This window comes from Chlorocebus sabaeus, chromosome 15, assembly GCF_047675955.1.
Source record: "Chlorocebus sabaeus isolate Y175 chromosome 15, mChlSab1.0.hap1, whole genome shotgun sequence".
In the NCBI taxonomy this organism is placed as follows: domain Eukaryota; kingdom Metazoa; phylum Chordata; class Mammalia; order Primates; family Cercopithecidae; genus Chlorocebus; species Chlorocebus sabaeus.
This window is the reverse complement of record NC_132918.1, coordinates 88,615,349-88,636,718: the sequence shown is the minus strand read 5'-3', so window position 1 is coordinate 88,636,718 and position 21,370 is coordinate 88,615,349. Positions and strand designations below refer to the sequence as shown.

At 35.4% G+C, this 21,370-nt stretch overlaps 1 protein-coding gene across 5 annotated transcripts in view; it reads right to left on the bottom strand.

Annotated features, from left to right (window-relative positions):
* The window catches only part of OPA1 (OPA1 mitochondrial dynamin like GTPase), a 99,123-nt gene that overhangs the window by 30,412 nt on the left and 47,341 nt on the right, over positions 1-21,370 (bottom strand). For all 5 annotated transcript variants that reach the window (XM_008009552.3, XM_073023755.1, XM_073023756.1 and 2 more), the window contains 10 exons: positions 20,143-20,258; positions 19,198-19,262; positions 18,453-18,529; positions 11,943-12,108; positions 9,789-9,941; positions 8,015-8,123; positions 7,455-7,534; positions 4,045-4,185; positions 1,993-2,109; positions 589-682 (listed from right to left, as the gene is read on the bottom strand). In XM_008009552.3, the coding sequence (XP_008007743.2) occupies positions 589-682; positions 1,993-2,109; positions 4,045-4,185; positions 7,455-7,534; positions 8,015-8,123; positions 9,789-9,941; positions 11,943-12,108; positions 18,453-18,529; positions 19,198-19,262; positions 20,143-20,258 (1,118 nt within the window). The remainder of the gene's footprint in view (positions 1-588; positions 683-1,992; positions 2,110-4,044; positions 4,186-7,454; positions 7,535-8,014; positions 8,124-9,788; positions 9,942-11,942; positions 12,109-18,452; positions 18,530-19,197; positions 19,263-20,142; positions 20,259-21,370) is intronic.

Genomic DNA, 21,370 nt, shown 5'->3' with positions numbered 1-21,370 from the left:
TGTCATATTCTCATGCTATATACTCTAATGGAAGTGCAGATTTCCCAAAAAACTAAGTGATACCTAGGAGTCAATTCCCAAAAGAGTTTCAAGTAATGAAAATAAACTCCTGGTATGTTTTATAGCCCATCTTTTCCAATTATGATTTATTTTAAAAAGCAAATAATACTTTCTTTTTCTGTTTTTTTTTTTTTTTTTTTAAGAGACAAGGTCTTACTCTGTCACCTAGGCTAGTGCAGTGGCATGATCACAGCTCACTGGAGCCTCAAAATCCTAGGGCTCAAGTGATCCTCCCAAATAGCTAGGACTACAGATGTGTGCCACCATGCCCGGCTAATATATTTTATTGTTTGGTAGCAACAGAGTCTCGCAATGCTGCCCAGGCTGGTCTCAAACTCCAGGCCTCAAGCGGTTCTCCTGCCTCAGCCTCTCTACGTGCTGGGATTACAGGCATGAGCTACCACACCTGGCCAGTTTTTCTAATAAATCTATTTTAGGGAAGTATTTTGGCATCCTTCTATTAAATATAGATATCACCACTATTATTTTTTAATATCAAAATAAGACTGCAGTACCTATGTGGCTTACCTTCAGTGTTTGTAAGTTGTTGCCTTAAAGTATTTGCGGTGATAGCAAGCATGCGCTGTATACGCCAAAACAAGACCACATCATTGCATTCCAACTGAAATATTAAATAACTAAGATTACCAGATGCAAAGTTAAAATGAAAACTGTAATTGTAAACACATACAACTACTAGAACCAGTACATATGTCCTCAGCTTAAAAAGTATCCAGATTTACCTAATGCATATCCTGTAGATCTAAGCTACAGAATCCTTTCTGTACAGAGCCATGAAATTTTACATAATTTGGCTTCTATATGTCTGACACCTAGAGAGCTTTGTTTCAATTCTAATGACAAAGCAAATAAGCTTGAGTAGTAGACAACTCCATTACATTGTATGTAAGTTGAAATTCATAGCATATACCCTCCATTTACATTTCGTTTCAGTTAACTATATTTATCTTAAATATGTCCTTAGGTTAACCCCTTCTCGTTGAGTCTGCACTCAAGCCATTTTTAAAATTTAGCTGTGTATGAAAATAGATTGATGTATTTAAAAAGAAGCTTATTCTATAGAAGGCAGTTTCTATAGAAGTTTCTTCTTTCTACAGAAGTTTCTATAGAAAGAAGTTTCCTCCACAATTAAAATTATGCAAAAAAACTTGCCACTTTTAATTAGGTGCATTTAAATACGAATTTATTTTCATCTACTGGAAACGAAAGAACAGCATGTCAGAGGTCTCAATTAAATAAGATTGTTGATGAACTGAGCTTTTTCAAAAGGATATTTGAAAGTATTTTTGCTTGTAAGAAAATGCTCAAAATATATCAGCCTGCTGCCACCTAGGGGTTACTTTAAATTATGAATCATTCTAATACAAGAACTTCATGATTAAACAAGATTTAGTGATATGGAGAAATAATTATGACACCTGAAAAAAGCATGATAAAAATTGTTTTGCAGTATGATTTCCATTATGCAAATGGGTGGTTATGTTACACACACACAGATACACACACACTTTCTCTTTCCCTCTCTTTCTCTCTCTCTCTCCCTGTGTATAGAAAAAGTTGAAAAGAAATACATAAAAATGTTAACTAAAATCCTTATAGGTCAGGGAACTATAAGAGACTATTTCCTGTTACTTTATTTTTTTACTATTTATATTCACACTTTTTTTTACTATTTATATTCACACATTCTTATAAGCATTGGGAATAATATGCATGTAAGATGTAGTTACTAAGAAAGTGGCAAATATCTTTGAAAAGATAAGAGTTAGATTATTCTTTATAAATTATACACACTTTTTTCCCCTAGATGATCAAAGGACGTAAAATTAATGCTTAAGCTAAAGTTTACTTTTAAGCATACTTTAACAACTATTGCTTAAAAATATTTCTCTTTGTTTTTGGAAACCCTACCTCAGAATCTACAAAATGCCTCTGGTAGTAATAAAAACCTCTTCGACAAAGGTTACAATGGTTTAGAGCTGTTTTTAAAAAATGTCTTCTATAAACTTGATGCCAAGTATCCTTAATCTAAAATGAGAAAAGAAAACAAAGAGTTACTGTATACTATTCATGTTGATCAATCGCACTCTGAGAAGTTGTACAAAAAATTTATTTACCAAAAAAGTTAATTAAAAGTAAAAGCAAGGTTATTCTTTACATAGTTACTCAAATTTTTTATTCACTTACTTTTTTTAAGACAAATATTAGATCTACTACTACTCTGACCCATTACCAGTTTATGCACTTAAAAATCAGCAACGATTTAAACAAATGCTGTTATTAAAATCAAATAATCATCTTGTGGAGTAGATAGGGTAGGTATTGTCTTCTCCTAGTTAGAGGTAGGGAAACCAATGCAAAAAGAGGTTGAAAGCCTTATCTAAGAAGAGTTAGGACTTAAGAAGACGGTCTCAGATCATGTCTATCAACTCAACATTTCCTTTCTGTTTATCAAATTTCACTGCTACCATACCAATATGATCCCTACCACTTTATTGCTAGATAGTCCAAGTGTTCAATATTCTTTAATACCTTCTGTCCTTCTTTGAGCAAAACAGCAATAATGTTAACTAGAACAAACACCAATCCCATTAGACAGATAAGAAAAGTGAGGTCAGAAAAGTGTTATCAATTATTAAAGGACATATTATTAGCTAATATAATGGAAATACACTAGCATTGACATGTCCTGACATCTAGTCCATGCAATATTATTCTTGTAGTACTTTGTTACTTATTTTATAGCTCTGCAAAGTGTACTGAACAAACTGTCACTTAAAAAACCTGAGGTTTTCTTGGTCTTAGAAACTAATTAAGACATACAATCAATTCATGCCTAAGACATGAGCAAAAACTTAAAAAAAAAAAAATCACGTAACATCTCTTCTATACGACTCTGAAGAGAAAATCCCTCTTACTGTATTCACCAACGTGCCACATAACGTTTAAAAGTGTCAAACTATTGAATATAACTTATTGTTAACAAGAACTGGGACCAACAAGAATAAAAATTAAATCCATATTCAATGAAAATATCTCATGTAATAATTAGTTTCAATCTCATTTTCAATTTATAAATAATGCTAGATGTACAACTGCTTTGAGTTTTACCAATTTTATTTTTATTTTTTTACTTGTCCTGACCTCCGATGGAATTTAAAATAAGTATACTCATCCCTCAAGTACAGAAACATAAATAGCATATAATCTTTAAAAGAGTTTGTGTGGCTTTGCAATTTGTTAATGATTGATTTCCCTACTAGACTTATTTTTCTAATTGTGTTCACTTAAGCTAATATAATAATGAGCTTTTAAATTCCTTACATCTTAACTAAGCAGTAGAGAATGTAGTTTTTAAAAAACGTAGGCCCAAAAGTATTTTTTAAAATTCGTCCTCAAAAAGTATCATGAAGGTAAGCAAAAAGCAGCCTAAAGTGTCGACTATTTTTATTCTCACACCAACAAAAGAGGAAAATGGAGCTAGAACTCAATGGTCATATCTAATTTAAAAAAAACAACATTTTTATTTTTTATTTTTTCTGAATCCACTCACATCTAATTGAGTTACATGTGACTGTAAACCACACACAAAAACATATATATTTTTAAACATATGCCATTTTTAAACAGAAATTCTATTTTGCAATCTGAAACAATGTGATGTGGGGCAAAGGTCTGGGTCAGCTTCATCCCATTCTGCAAGAACTGACTGTTGACCACTGAACTTGCCAAAGTAAATTTCCCCATTTACAAATTAAAGCATTACCCTTAAAAAAGCAATACTGAGAATAAAATTCCTTCTCTTCACGCAAACAAAATGACTAAGCTTTTACTGTCAGCGAATGTACACATGACAAAAGTCAAATAAAGCACTTAAATATCTAACTAACACTTGTAGTAACATTTACTGCAAGAAACAAATATTAAGGAAGCGGATTCCTGCTTTTCAGCAGTATTTATTACCAAGCTTGGATCTACTTCTACTCCTCGGGATTCAAGGTTCTTCCGGACTGTGGTTATTTCATCACTTGCAAGATAAGCTGGGTGCTCCTCATTACATTTCAACATCTTCTCCAATTCATTCTTGGTTTCATTGTGAACACACTTTAAAATGTTTAAAAAAGGACTGTGTTTAGATGGTTCATAATTTGGCGCTTGAAAAACAGTCTCAATTTTAATAAATACATTACTATTGCATAAAAGATATCACAAGTTTAATCACAACAAACAAGAAAGAAACACAAGAAAGAACACAGCACCCTGGCTTATGAATATGGTAAATGGCCTATGAATGCAGAACAATTTGCCTTATGAGCGAGGAAAAAACCCAGGGATTAGCCATACTTGTTATGTGTTTACTTTTGCTGAAATGTTTTTGCTGTGGAAGTTATAGCACCAGGAATCTTACTATGTATTTTCTTTCTTTCTTGACCAGAGGGTATAATTTGAATCTAGGAGAAAGCACCCTGAATGCATGGGAAGAGTTGATGTTCTAAAATGCCTCATATCTAAGAACTACACATAAGAATGAGATTACTGTAAGGATTTTAACCTGTTGACATGTCTCTTTTCCAATAAATATAAAATGCATAGTTTGATTTTTAAAAAGCCTTTTCATAAAAAATGGTACTTCAGACTGCTTCTGTGAGGTATCTATCCTTCTTAAATTCACTTCGTCTCTTTTCTGTAATTATTCATAATCTCTTTACCAAAGAAGGAAAACGTACATACACTAGTTATGTTTGATAACAAGATTCTTATACCGTGTTAAATTAATCTTGTCATTTTTCAAACCTCCACTCAAAATTGTATGATAGAAGAAACTAGCTTTAAATTCAATCATTACCCTAAATAAATTACTAGAATAGAAAATCTACCACAGCTATGAAACTAACTGGTTTTTTTTTGCCCCAAACTCTATCACAGCTATGAAATCTGAGTAGTTAGACAAGATTAACACATACATGCAAACAATTAGCTTGTAAATGGAACTACTAATTAATACTCTCTGAAAACTAACACTTTAGAAAAAAGAGCATTTGATAAAGAGAAAGTTCACTGTTTGCTTAAACATGTGCTATTCAGTCTGAGATGGAAAGGAAATTGCTGGTAATGGTGTTCCCAAGCTCATCCTGCGGCGTGTTTCACTTCCCCCTTTCTATCCATCACCACTTGACCGTCACTACACTTGGCCCTCAGATCTATCCTGACCAAAATGTCCATTAGTTTGGCTCAAACAAGGTGAGAATGTTTCAAAGGGATGAATTTTCCTAGAAAACGAACAAAAAAGAAACACAAAAACACAAAACACTTTTCAGAGAATGGAGTTCTCATCTTTAAATTTCTTTTCCTGCCAAATCCTGTCATTCAGCGATGTGAACTTATAATGTGAGACCTAGGGATATTCTCAACCTCTTCTAGAATCTGTCTCTCCCTGTGACCTCCAGGTGTGAGGCTGAAAACACTTGTTTTCAACTGGGGTGGGAGGGAGAAAGGACAGACAAGGAGAGCTTGACTCCGTGAGTCTGACATGAGGCTAGCTTTTGAAGGAAAAAACAAAACAATATATATAAACACCTCCCTAGGTGATTCAGATGCCCCTCCCTTCTATATTCCAAATTATGGCCTCTGTTCTACAGTCAACCTGGGTCTCGCACATGCTGCCCTGAAATCCTGTGGGGGAGAAGGCTCTTCTCTAAAGGATTACTTTCCAGATTCCTCTTCTAGGTTTACAGACCCTCTGCACTGACTTTCAAGTGAATTCCTTTGTTTCTCTTGAAGGGATTCCCCTGTGGGTTTAAGTTCCTGACAAAAGTAACTTACTAGCAGGAATCATTTCTTTCAGAGAGTGTTTGGCCAAAGCACATTAACCACCAGTCAGTTGCTGAGGAGTGCCATCAATTGTTCTAGAGACTTTAGGCCTAATATCACTAAGTCTTGAAGGCCAGACACCATTTTTCTTTTGCAGTTTATCTCCCTTACAGCAGCTCTTTCTAATCAATGCATCTTCCTCTATCAAAGTCAGAAATCTTGGATGGATCCCTAGAAATTCTTTTCTGACAGACCTCCTTCTCTCAGCCCATCTGTAGAGCAGAGATAACCAATGCACCCTGAACACATGCATGACCCAATTACTAACTGTCCACTGCTTCAGCTTCACTTCAGTCTCTTAACGGCTCATTTTTCACAAAAGTCATTACCAAAATAATAATAATAATAATAATAATAATAATAATAATAAAACACAAAGAAAAAGAAGACTGTCTCTTCATTATTTTGAGAAAGTTGAGACTCATGTCTGATAGAGAACTTATGAAACAAGAAATGTGAGAAACTAGGAAAAAATAGGATATAGATTATACAATTAACTCTGTGCTTAAAATGAAAATGGAAATATAAAAGAAAGAAATAGGGACATCTCCTCTGGTCAATTTTTATTCTCTCTTTCTCCTCTATTTTTCCATTCCTTGATCTCCTTTCTCTAAATGAATTCAAGGAACAAAGCAAACAAGAAAAGAAAATGGATTGGATGCTAAATCTTTTTCATCTTCATTACTTCATTAATTTATGTAGTTAGATTCTATGTTCTATTTAGATTCTTTCATTTAAGGAATGAACAAGGAATGAGACAGTGATATAAGACTGAATACCAGATAGGAAAAGAAGTTATAAGAATCAGAATGGAATGAACAGGGGTGGAGGTGAGAGGTAGGGACTTTAACGATAGATATAGATAAGATAATAAAACGAGGCAAGAAAAATTGTATCTTCCCCCCCTCCAAGCATATTCGCTGTAGGTCCTCTGAAAACCTTATCATTTTTTTCTATTCACAAGTTTTTTTCCCTGCAGCTTTGACCTCCCAGGCTTAAGCAATCCTTCCCATCTCAGCCTCACTAGTAGCTGGGATAACAGGTATGTGCCATCACACCTGATTAATTTTTTTTTAACTTTTAATAAAGAAGAGGTCTTGCTATGTTGCCCAGGCTGGTCTTGAACTCCTGAACTCAAGCGATTCCTCTAACTTGGCCTCCCAAAGGGTTGTGATTACAGGAATGAGTCACTGTGCCTGGCCTGTTCATAACTTTAATCTTCCTTTTTACCTCAAACAGGGAATTGAAATGAACAAAGTAATCAACCACAAAAGTGGCATGTTTCATCTCTTGTCTTTTAACAACATGGCTACTTCACTTAAAAAAACTTTCTTATGCAGTTTATTCTTTATTCTAAAGATTCATTATATTTTAGAAAGGATGACATAAAACATTTAAAATTCCTGAGACTGGTCTAGAGTCACACAAAGGTTGTATTTTAATGCCTGAATGAAAATGAACACAATGATATCATCGTAAGACTAGAGATGCGTTTATTTCACCTGTTCTTGGGTCCGATTCTTCCAGTATAACCACCTCTTTTTCCAGTCTGGACCCACCATGTTTTCAATTGCATTTTCAGCTAGAAAAAAAAAAATTAACTTATCAACAATTTTATCACTTACCTATACACAAATTATAACTAATAATGGTCTTGCTTTCTTCACTATTTCAAAGTGCTATATCAATATGAAGGCAGTTGAAATAAAGGAAAAAACCCACATGACTGATATGGCACATGTGTAAGAGTTTAATGATACATGAGTTTATGATACATAAAAGTATAATTGCTTATAAAATTCCTATAAGTACAATAGCAAACACACTAAAATATTCTGCATTATAGCTTTATAGAATATAAGTACATATAAGCATCATGTGTCCATTTGTTTTAGCAGCTACAAAGCAGTTGACTAAAAAAAATTCCACAAATAATATTCAACTATAGTATTAACGACAAAGACTTTTAAATGTTAAATATATTTTTACAAATGTTCACTAAAGTTGGATAACTCCTTCACCACTGTGAACTCAGAATTCAATAAGCTGCGTCTCTACTTACTATCCTTGAGACGAGCCTGCAGAGCCTCTTCCATAAAATAAATAGCTGCATCCCACTGCTGTTTATCAGATATGGATCGGTCTTCCAAAGCATTGTGTTGAATAACCCTCTGAAAATAACAAGAAAAGAAAAAGCTAACTTCTTTTACATCTTGTCATTTTAGTAGTTTTATTCAAATTGACAGCTTAGTAAATATGGAAAAATAACCATGTATATAAACCAGCATAAAAATATATCCTTCCCACAAAAATGCATAAGCTCCTTTTACTTGCCTGCTTATTTGTTAGCTTGCTGTCTAAAAAATATAGAGTGGAGATTCTCTCCTGGCCCAAATTAAATAAGCTAACCATAAGAAGTGCACGGGTAATATTACACATTTACATTGTACAAAATATTACAAATATAACTACATGAAATGCAACATCTAGAAACCTAAAATTCAGGACTGAATAATTCAGATCATGTTCAACTCTCCTTTTTGCCATATGACCTATATGGTAGCCTTTTCAAAAATGAGGAGAAAAAAATTAATAACCATTATTCCCAGTGTTAACAGCAATGAAAAAAGTAATAAGGTAGACACTTAAAAGATCTATAAAATCATAAAAGTTATTTATTACAGTTGAAAATTGGCTTCCAAATTTTATAACTTTTGGATGAATAAAAATGAAACTATTTTCTCAGTAAGCCAGTCTTAACAAGGCATTTAAGAAGAATAAATACGGTTTTCTTTTTTTTTTTGAGATGGGAGTTTCACTCTTGTCGCCCAGGTTGGAGTGCAATGGCACGATCTTGGCTCACTGCAACCTCCCCTTCCAGGGTTCAAGCAATTCTCCTGCCTCAGTCTCCCAAGTAGCTGTGATTACAGGCATGTACCACCATGCCCGGCTAATTTTGTATTTTTAGTAGAGACAGGGTTTCACCATGTCGCTCAGGCTGGTCTCGAACTCCCCACCTCAGGTGATCCGCCCGCCTTGGCCTCCCAAAGTGCTGGGATTACAGGCATGAGCCACCGCACCCAGCCATAAAGACAAACATTTCTTTAAAACAAAATTAGAATTACAACCAGCTAATCACAACCAGCTCTGCATTTTCCCAGAAAATCGTTCAATCCTGTAATTCAACAACACCTCTAGTAACTCTCTGAGCAGAGCAGGCACTTAACAGATTTGATTTTGGTAGTGAGAGCATTCTACATAACAAAAGATTTATCATGTGGTGTCAGGAACCAGGCTTTGCCATTAGAGAGGGGCTTGAATCCCAGCTCTGTCAATGACAATAATAGGACTAGTTAAGAATTAAATAAAATAATGCTTACAGAGCTCCTGGCACATAATGAGCTTCAATACACGGTAGCTGGTGGTATGATTTTAGGCGTCTAACATTCTATAAGTCTAACATTTTATAAGTCCACTGAAAACCAATGCATTTAGTTCCTTTCATTACCACAGAGGGTAAAATTAGAATCAGTTATCTACAGACAGGCCCATAAAATGGCTAATAGATGACATTTGTAGAAGTTTATCGGAGTCTGTTTACTGCAAAGTTTTACTTTCTTCTGAAATGATAGCCAAGAAAGAAACAGCAACAGGTGATTTTAGAAGGGCAGGGAAATATTAAAGGGCAGATTACAGATCATAAAACTATTTCTTTACTTCATTATTTTTAATTCAGAATGTAATTTAGTCATATAAAAAGTCTCCTATGAAAAAGAACCAATTTGAGAAGTTATATAAAAATATGAGGCTGATATCCCAGTAGACAAACAACATACCAAGCTGTCCTCCGCAAAGTCATTCCACTTGTGTCGTTTAATACTTTCTTCCTTAACGGCCTCTTTAAGTTTATCAAATATGTCATCATGTTCTTTCCCTTTGGGTTCTGTCATGAAGCGGGAAAATTCTTCTTGTAGGGTCTCCCAAGCAACCTAGAATTATTTGAAAGAAAAAAGGTGTATTATTACTACATACTTTAATGTTTAACATGAAAAATAACACATGAGCTCAAGCCAGATGTGATAAATAAATCAGCTTATCAGAAAACATATGTGAAACTACATTAAAAGGCCAATGATGTAGAGGTCTCACATGGGTTGCTGGCGACAGATATGGCTTCCAGATATGCTTTGCTAGACATGCATAGTGGTTCACATTTTTAAAATTGCTTGCCAATATTTAAAAATTGAGAGATTTCATTTAAAAGTCTGCGCTGACAGCTTCTCTTGAACTAACTGAGAAGGGTACACCCATATTCCTACATGACACCATCTGCTGGAGCTGAACAGGGCTGTCTCTTCAAGATAAGGTATGTATTCTAAGCCTGCCACCCAAGTTAGTTCACTTATTTATTTCAACCTCTAAGACACGAGTTTCCTGCTTCTTTCACATTGCAAAAAGTTTAAAATGTCTTAATGATTTAGTCATCTTCGTATCTTTGTCTTTAAGCAAAGATATGAAGCAATGCACCAACACTTTCAAATACAGCTGAAGAGTATTCAGCTTTGTATCATAGCTAACTCCTAATGATCTGAAAAGTGAAAGGAAGAGCACAGTGTCAAAAATAATGAAGAACAAAATCAATGAAGAACAAAATCTACTTACAACTAAGTGGGCTTTTTAATGCTGAATTTTAGCCCTCTCTCATTTTAAACATAAAGAAAAGTGACTGTCCAAAAATACGGAGTGAGTGGTGGGGCGAGTATTAAGATCCATGTTTCCTGACCTTCTCACCAGGTCTACATTCTTTCCATGACACCTAATGCTGAGGGACAGAAAGCAGCAGTGGAAAGAAAAATTGAGGCTTTTATAACCACTTCCACTGCTTGAACCTTAGGATGTGAAAATATCCTATCACAGGACATGGCCCAGAAAAAATGTCAGTGCCAGTAATGAGAACTAGTGAAAGGGGAGCAGCCGCTCTCTAATTTCTTCAGGGGTAAATGTGTCAAGATCCGCCAGGGCTCAGCAATGTGCAACTTAGGCAGGGAGGCTGCTAGAGTTCTTAGAAAGGAGCTTGAAGAAATTGAGAACAGAGGTAAGGGAGTCAAGACTGGAGCAAGATAGGAAAGGGGTGAAATCACATCTGAATAATGAGAAACTGACACTGCCTTTAAGACAGGTATGAAAAACAAAATTACTTTTAACATTGACTTCAATTTTGTGAGCAACCTCACACAGAAGCACAGGACACAGACTCTTAGCTTCAACAATCACAGTTTATGCGGTGATGTACATGACGGATCAATTCAGATGATGATGATCATAATAACAGCAAGTCCATTTCCTGAGCAGTTATCATGGGTTGGGCATTGTCTAAGTACTTTACATACAATTGCTTATTTAATCCTTATAACAACCCTGTGAGGTAGGCAATATTACTGTCATCATTTTATTGATGAAAAAACACATAGGAAAGTTAAGCAACTAGGCAAAGGACCATACAGCTATTAAGTGATAAAGCCAAGAGACATGGTAGCAGAAACAGATTCTTTAAGTTAGTTTTTTTTTTTTTTTTTTTTTTTTAAATAATTCCTAGTTTAATCTTCTGTCAGGATCCTAACTAAGAAAATGATAATTTAAGTAGAACTGAGCTCAGGTGAAATGTTCAAAATATTTCACATTCAAGCAAATATTCAAGCAAATATTTCGCATTCAAGCAAAATTTGCTTGTTAAATACAGTCTTTGGAAGAAGTACCAATACCCTCAGGCCAACACCATAACAATTAGTAAATTTTTATAACCGTAGTAACTGGTAGCAACATCAAGGTTAGTCCCAACACAGAGATGAGGAGTAAAGAATAAATGAGCTATAAGGACCCAAACAAAAGAAAGAAAGAAAGAGGCTGTGATGGGAATAAAGTCTAAAATTCACAGCTCCTACTCCCTTCAGATAATGCTTCTTACCCATTTAATTAAATTATATCCTAACCTCTACTGCTTTATTAGGAAGCTGCTTATCAGTCCACTGTTTAAGCTTGATATCCACTGTGGTATTAAAAGTTCCTGAATTCATGGTCTGTGCAGCCGGAAGGTAGATGTTTTCAATCACATGAGTTGACACTCTTTCCCACAAAGACTGCTGAAGGATTTCCTCCCTGAAATAAAAAAGTATCAAAAACACCAAATCTAAATATAATATTGTTTTTAAAAACAGCTTGACTGAAGTACCATTAACTTACAATAAACTGTACATATTTAAAGTTTTGAGAAGTTTTCACGTGTATATATAACTGTAAATCGCAGCAGTCAAGATAATGAACGCATCCATCATCCTCAAAAGTTGTCACCACTAGAACTGCTTTCTGTCACTGTGATTAGTTTGTATTTTCTAGAAATTTATATAAATGCAATCATGTGGCATATACTCTTTTTTTGCCTTTCTTCTTCCACTCAGCATAATTATTTTGAGGTTCATCATGCTGTTGTATGTATTAATATTTCACATTTTTTTTTTTTTTGAGACAGGGTCTTGCTTAGTTGCCCAGGCTGGAGTGCAGTGGCACAATCAGGGCTCACTGCAGCCTCAACCTCCTGGGCTCAAGCCATCCTCCCACCTTATCCTCCCGAGTAGCTGGTACTACAGGAGGATGCCATTATGCCTGGCTAATTTTTTAAAATTTTGTAGAGATGGGGGTCTCACTATGTTGCTGATGCTGGTCTTGAACTCCTGGGCTCAAGCAATCCTCTTGCCTTGGCCTCCCAAAGTGTTGAGATTATAAGCGTGAGCCACTGCATCTAGCAATATTTCACTTCTTTTTATTTCTGTGTAGTATTATGTTGCATGAATGTGTTTATCCATTCTTGTGTAGATAGACACTTAGGCTGTTTCCAGCTTTTGGCTATTACAAATAAAGTTGCTATGAGAATTCTAGTACAAGTCCTTCTTATGCACACATGCTTTCATTCCTCTTAGGTAAATACCTAAGAGTGGAATGTTTGGATCATATGGTAATTACATGTTTAATGTTTTTTTCCAAAATGTTTGCCGCATTTTACATTTCCATTAGCAGAGAATGAGAGTTCTAGGTCCTCTCCACCCTTGCCATCACTTGGTATAGTCTGTCATTTATAATTTTAGCCATTTTCGTAAGTTTATAGTGGTCATTGTGGTTTTACATTGTATTTCTCTAATGACTAATAATTTTGAGCTTCTTTTCATGCACACTTATCTGCCTAGTATTAACACATACTTCATGTGTTTATGGGAGAGTCCGAGACTGAAAACTTCTTGGTATAAACATGACAACTTATCAGATCACAGATGTTACAGAATGCTGTTAGATAAAATCTTTCAGTAATTCATGATTAAGGTAACAATGTAAAAGATGCATAATCATGTTGAAAATTCTGCCATGAAAGACATCTTAAAAGAATATGGGTGACTAATAAAAAAATACAACTATTTTAATTTGAACTCTCAAGAAAATATTTATTTGGGTAATAAACTTATACCATAATAGAATACTACAATATACATTAAAAAAAAAAAAACAAAAAAAACTCTACTTATCAGGGGATCCTTCTTAAGAGTAACCTCAACCCTTTAGGATATAGACACAAATCTCAGGGTAGCAGAAATATCCTGCTGTCCAAAAGCCCAGCTGAACTCCTCTGGTGAGGCGAGTCAACATCTTCTACCCTCCAAGACTATTTACTAAACATTTTGTGTAAAATTAAGTCTACTGAATCAATGAACACAGATCCTGGTTTCCTATTGCTAACTTTCAGGTCACTTTTCAGTTACAACCAGTAAAGAAAACAGTCTGAGGAGGATATACAACTGGGGCCCAAAAGAACAAAGACAATTTAGTCACTGAGTTAATGACAGAGAGTGGGAGAGTGTAAGGAGCAAGATGAAGAAAAGCAGCCTGTCAGGGCCTCCCCTTCAGATACCACTTTAAACACAATCTCAAGAAGATAACTGAAAGCTGAACTGAAGACCAGGATCCAGCCTCTGACCTCCAGGGCTTTTGTCTCATCCTGCTTCAGAAGAGACATAGTCTGTTATTTTTCCATGGAGTCTCTGGGCCAGGAATCCATATCCCTGACACCGTTTTTAAAATCCTGACTACCGAATCCCGAGAAGCTAAAGGCAACTTTCTCAAGGAAGGTTGCTGCTTTGACATCCACAGAGGCAGCTGTTATCAGTTCTCCTTGCCCAGCCTCTCCTGCCTTTCATCGCCAAGCGGCTCTCCTCTGTTCCAGACTCCCACTGCTCCCCTCCATCACAACAATTTCTGTTGTGCTCCCAATACCCGGTTCCATGACGAACCATTTTATACTCTCATTCTCTTTTCCTATTCTTTTTATCTCCAAACCTTTCCTTAAGGAAAGTGACTGTCCTCCATCCTCAAATTCTGCTGAGAGGAAGCTATTCAGTAGTTGAAAGGCCTTCAGAGTTAGAAAGTAGAAGCTAAGTCCTCCTCACCCCAGTCTCTCTTCTGAACCATCAGTTCTCAATGTTCATATAAAAACCCTTATACTGTGAAGCTACTCCATCTAGTTATGTCATCTGCTACCTTATTGCTTGCTGCTATCATCTAACAATTTTCCCAGCCTATATTCTATGTTTTTTGTTTTGTTTTGTTTTCAGACAGGGTCTCACTCTGTCATCCAGGCTGCAGTGCAGTGGCGAATCTCGGCTCACTGCAACTTCCACTTCCCGGGTTCAAGCGATTCTCCTGTTTCAGCCACCCAAGTAGATGGGATTACAAGTGTGCACCACCATGCCCGACTAATTTTTGTATTTTTATTAGAGACAGGGTTTTCACCATGTTGCCCAGGTTGGTCTTGAACTCCTGAGCTCAAGTGATCTGCCCATGGGGGCCTCCCAAAGTGCTGGGACTACAGGCATGAGCCACCGTGCCTGGACTATATTCTGTGTTATTATAGGTGACTTCTGTATTCCAGGTTTTGCCATCAACCAGGGATAACTTCTAATAATATACAAAATATAATTAACAAAATATAATAAAGGTAATAGTTTTATTGCCTTCTTTATCTACAGAAACTTTACCTACATTCCACTTTAATTAAAGAAATACTTTTTTAAATGGATTTATTTTATTTTATTTTAAAGTAGAGGACTATTATATTCCATATAATAATTTCAACCAATACAGAAAATTTAAGAAGCATCCCATAGTTCCTCTTTTAGAAGATAACCGCTATTTATGGCTTTATTATTAAAAAAATTATGTCTATGTAACTGTTTGTGTGGGTGTATTCACACAAATGGTTCATAATTATACATAGTGTTCTATAAATCCTTTTTTTAAATCTAAAAGTATATTGTATTTAGTTTTCCATGTCAACATCCTATACTTTTCAAAGGCTACATCTATCCATAGAGCAGCAATCTGCTCTATATAAACCAAATACTATACAATTCCAAATGGGAAACATAAATTGTTTTCCATTTCTTCACATTTATTAAAAAAACCAAGGTGAAAGGTTTTATGTGTTCATCTTTGTCAAATATATCATCATTTGCATATATTCCCAGCAATGTAATTACTGAGCATAAACATACTCTTTATTTAACAGACTCTTCATTAGCTACACAATCACTAAATTCTGTAAATTCTTTTACGTGACCTCTCAAGTATCTCACAAGTGTCTCTTCTCTACCTGTATTACCACTCACTATCCAAGTTTAAGCCACAATCACCTCTTGCCTAAATTATTGCAACAGCCAACTGCCTCCTTGCTTACAGTCTTCTCCACTCGTATTCCATTTTGCCTACTACAAAGACCTTTCTAAAATGCAAACCTGACCTAATCCTCTTCAGTGACCACCCTCCCCCCACTGCTTCTGGAATACATACTAAGCTTCTGAATATGGCTAATAAACTTAATATTTTGCTTATATCAACTGTTCTATCTCCTGCCTCTTCCCCCCATTTATATTAAAGCCACAGTACACAGCTACCTGTGTTGCCTTTCTTGTTCTCATCTCCTGGCCCTTACCATGTTCCTGCCTCTGCCTTAACACTTATTCATGTTTTAAACCTCAAATTATGACATTGCAAATCTTTGATTTCTGAAGTCCGAGAACTTCTAAAAATGTACCATACTAGCATTTTTTGAAAAAATGTATTTCTGTGAAGCTAGCTAGCTATCCTTCTAGAAAAGATATATCTACATTGATGGTCACATGATGTTAATGATATATCAGTACCTCCTGCTGAATGTCAGTGATTCATTCTTGAAAACCAGGCACGGCGTAAAAATGCTGAGAGCCTATTTCCAACTATAATGTATTATATGTCAAATCTGTACCCCTAATAACCTTCCTAAAACTTAACCAAAGGACAGTGGGATGTCTACAAATAAATAACAAACTGTCATGTTAGGACATAAAATGCTTTTAACACTGTTTCCAGATAACCAAATATAGATTAAACAGTCTTATGACTTAAATAATTGTAAGCATTTTAGGCATTGTCCTAAAATATCACATAGGCATTATTCAACAAAAACATACCAACAGAAACTTCAAGACAACATCAACTATGTCACAATAATAAAATATTTGGAAAATATTTGGGGTGTAATGCACTTGAATTCAATGTGGTATGAACAGCTAAGGCTTGGACCTGCTATTCTGATTTATATTTGTGTTAGCATAACATTTTTTCAGCCTCTACAGTCTGAAAAAACAGAGAATCATATATAATCCAGCAGCTTACGCAAATAAATCTCTAGCAGCCAGATGTCCTAGTTCTGACCCTTGCCTTTTCAATGGGCAATCTGGTGGTATGCGTTCATTGTCCCTTGGCAATTCTCTTCAGTTACCTTTGTATTAAATAAATTACATTTATTTTCAAGGCTCACTTTAGTGAAGAAATACTTTGAGTTCAGGGTTGCTCTGTCCAAACAAAACTAACCTTTCCATTTGATGATACCAAAAATTAATTTATAGAAGGACCACATTTTCTCCCCATAAACAGCATTATTAGTTGTTACAGTTTATACATCGCTTTTATATACATTAAATACCCTCAAACAATCTAGCAAGGCAACTAGTATTATATTCAATCTGTAAACCTATGTATCTCTTTGTAACTTCAAAGCTGACTGACACAAAGCCATGGAACTGGGCTAAGATACAAATAAACATAAGTTGTGTCATAATAATATTTGATTAATCAACAAAAACAGATAAAATCAGATCTCTTTTTTTTGGATAAGGAATGGAGATTAAAAACAGGCAAATGTGGACTACTTGAAGACAGAAGAGGTTTCACCACTGATGAAGAAAGGGCACTGAGATGAGGAAACTAGTGATGCTGAATTTAAATGTACAGACTAGATACCACTATCAAAGCTCACTTTTGATAACCTTTAACTGAGTGAATAGACTAGGTACAGAAAATATTTACAATGAATGGCAGTGAGGATAGTTGTGCTCCAAGAATAAATTCTTAAAAATACCAGTCTTCATCAGAATGATAATTTCTGCCTGAGGAATTTGTTAATTAACATGTGACTACAAAAATGTCAAGGTTATTTATACATACCTTGTTTTACCATGTCTCATTCCACTGAATTTAGGAATGGCCAAACTTACATAAAACATAAACTGAAGGTAACAGTTTGCCTTAGAAAAGATTAACATAAAAAATTTTTCAAAAGGGTGCATTTGCTATTTTTAAAAATTTCAAATCTTAATAGCATTAAGTTCAAAATGTGATTTGTATATAACATATTAACCACATGGTACAAAAAGCACTAACTGTTCTTATTCAGAATGGAGAAGCTGAAAATATATACTAATCTCCCTTTATAAACCAATTTTGACAGGTTGATATTTACCTAAAGTACAATTTGACGAAACTTTTGCCTAAATGACTTTACAGAAATTATGATTATGTATTTATTAAGTATAAGATAAAGAAAAGGCAAAGAGAATCAAGATTTTAAAAGAACATGAAGAAAACCATCTTCCAGAAATTCAACTGGTTAGACTACAATAGTAGATATTGCTAAAAAAAAAACTATTGTGTTTTTGCCTAAGAGCCAAGGCAACAATAAATCACTGCTTTATCAATCAAAGTTTTAGTATTTCATTATAACCCATATAGTAAAGTCTTTCTTTCTTTTTTTTTTTTTTTGAGACAGAGTCTCGCTCTGTGGCCCAGGCTGGAGTGCAGTGGCCGGATCCCAGCTCACTGCAAGCTCTGCCTCCTGGGTTCACACCATTCTCCTGCCTCAGCCTCCGGAGTAGCTGGGACTACAGGCGCCCGCCACCTCGCCTGGCTACTTTTTTGTATTTTTTAGTAGAGACGGGGTTTCACCATGTTAGCCAGGCTGGTCTCGATCTCCTGAGCTCATGATCCGCCCGTCTCGGCCTCCCAAAGTGCTGGGATTACAGGCGTGAGCCACCACGCCCGGCCAGTAAAGTCTTTCAGAAAAGAGATTAATATCAAATACTTACCAATGTTTTGGTGTAACCTGGCTCAGACTGATAACTTCATCAAGGATTTCATTTTTAGCTTTTTCAAATAGTTCATTCTAGGCAATATAAATACAAGTAAGTAAGATTTCCATAAGACAGTAAATTTACCCCGTCATGATTTTCAGAGATAACCAAAAAGAGGTTTTTGACAGGCTACTAGGCTGAATTTGGGTTTAAATACACGTGACTAGTAAAAATGCACTTCTAGTGTCTTTTTTTTAGGAATGCCATTATCCAGATAAGGACAAAGAAACTGACATAAATATCTACCTTCTCAATGTTGAATGCAGTTTTTCACATAACACTTGTTCACGTTATATGAAAGCATCAATACATATTAATTTAGTACATCAGTAATTACACATTAATGCTGTGTTTTATTAACTAATGGGCATTTTAAAATCAAGGAAAAACAATGTTTAACTCCCACTAAATTACATGAATACACGAATTCTACAAAACCTTTAAAGCATATTCATTACCTTCTCAGAAAATATTTTCAACACGTTTTGACATCTTATAATCCCTGTTTTTAATATTATATAATAAATAATTTAAATTATTGTAAGAGAGAACTGCTCCTAGAGATGTATTCTTACAAATTAGTAGTTATAGTCAAAACCAAAGTAATTTAGCTCATCAGATTTTTCTCTCAACATAAATTTAGTCAGCACACAACATTAAATTAAGATATATACAAAATACATGAGTATCCAAATATTACCCGGTCAAGCTCCCGCAGGCGAGGATAGTTATTCTTCCACTCAGTTTCAAGGTTAAAACGTGTTGCTGAGGAAGAAGGAAAAGTTCAAGTTTGATGATTCTCCTTCTTTCCAGATGCAGTTGTTAAAGCGGTTAAAATACATGTCCTCTGTATTAAGTGAATTTCTGAGTGTGCCTATCACCCCTTAGTACTGTGGGATCTCAATGTCTCAGAATTTCATTTTTGCAACAGCTTTCAAAACTATTCTCCCTGATTCTAGTTTCTCCATGTTAAATCCATTAGCACACAGCTGAAGTAGTTCAGTACCATAGAGCTGCTGAGAGAATGGACTTTGCAGTAGTTGTACCACCAACAGGCAAATCCCAGGTCTTTTACCTATGCTGTGTGCCACTGGGTAAGTTATTTGGGTAAGTTACTCTGTCTTCTGTTTTCTCTTCTGTAAAATGGAAATAAAAGTAATACAAGGTTGCAGACGGACAACTGGGATAAATAGGTAGGATCAGGTAGGATTTACATATGGGAAAAGGGAAAGCAAACATATTCCCTTCAGATAAAAGACATTGAGCAGGAAAGTGATTCAGGTAATGGTACCATGTAAATGAAGTCCAGAGTGCTCTGCTTCCCAACACATCTGCTCTCTTTGCCCTCAACAGGGTGAATCTGAATTCTCTATAATTTATTGTGTACTTCCAAGCACTAGCAAACGTTCTCATCTGTTTGAACTCTGCAAATGTGTTCCTAGAGATGCTTCCTCTGAAAGGAAAAATTTTGTTCTTGTATAACAACTGAAGGTTTGTATTCTTCTGTTTTCCAGATATTGTCTAATTGTAAATGAACTACCAAGCAACTGTTAAAGGAAAGAAGTACAGAATGGTATGGATGCCAAAGACTGCCAGCTAATAAAATGTTTTAAGTTGTCTGCTTCTTTAAAAAAATCCAACTTACCTTTGAAACTATCTGCCTGTTGTTCAACGGACTCTCGTACCATTTTCCAAAAGCAGTCTGATACTGCAAGGCTTAAATTTCTTGTAGTCACTTGGTGTGCCTTTAGCATGCTTGTCCTATTAAAAAAAAAAAAAAAACAAGAGCTAAAGTATATTAAAATGACAAAAAAGATAACAATATTACCACCAAGTCTGTGAATGTGCTTGCTAACAGCCACTCTTACCTTTTATACCAACGCTATTCAATAAAATGTATGTGATGAGGGAAACATTCCAATACGGTAGCTACTGGCACACTGGGTTATTGTGCCCTTGAAATGTGTGGCTAGTGTAACTGAGGAACTGCATTTTTAATTTTATTGAATTTTTACTAATTTAAATTTAATGTTATCTTTTATTTTATTATTATTATGTTTTTGAGCTGGAGTTTCGCACTGTCACACAGGCTGGAGTGTAGTGGCGTGATCCTGGGTCACTAAAACCTCCGCCCCCCACCCCCTCGGGGTTCAAGCGATTCTCCTGCCTCAGCCTCCTGAGTAGTTGGGGTTACAGGTGCGCACCACCACGCCTAGCTAATTTTTTTTGTATTTTCAGTAGAGATGGGGTTTCACCATGTTGGACAGGCTGGTCTCAAACTCCTGACCTCAAGTGATCTGCCCCTCTTCGCCTCCCAAAGTACTGGGATTACAGGCGTGAGCCACCGTGCCTTTAAAAAGAACATGAAGAAAGCCATCTTCCAGAAATTAATTCCAACTAATTTAAATTTTAATAACTACACAAAACTAGTGATACCATATTAGACAGCACAGTTCTATAAGTTGTCAGTGTACTCCCCAAAGCACGTAAGATTATGGTTTGCAAGAACTATCTTGACTTACCATACTAACCTAGGAACAAACATACTTTTCTATTTCCAGAAACTCGACATTTAAAGTCTTAGTATACAGTAATACAACTGGTCTTTAGCTCTTTTTGCTTATCTTATCTCCTGTCAGTATCTATCTAGGGATACTTCTTTGACAACCCCACTCCAACCTTTCCTAATATTGTAAGAGAAATATGTACACATATTTAAAAATGAAAGCGTCGATTTTCTAAAACCACTTTATAAGTAAAATAAAGTAAGAGGCAGAGATCTTTGTTGTCTTTCGGTGTCCACATCCAAGGAAGCATGCCACTATGTATTGGACCATGTGATAAACTGCTCTCAATTCTGTTAAAAAGTAGCT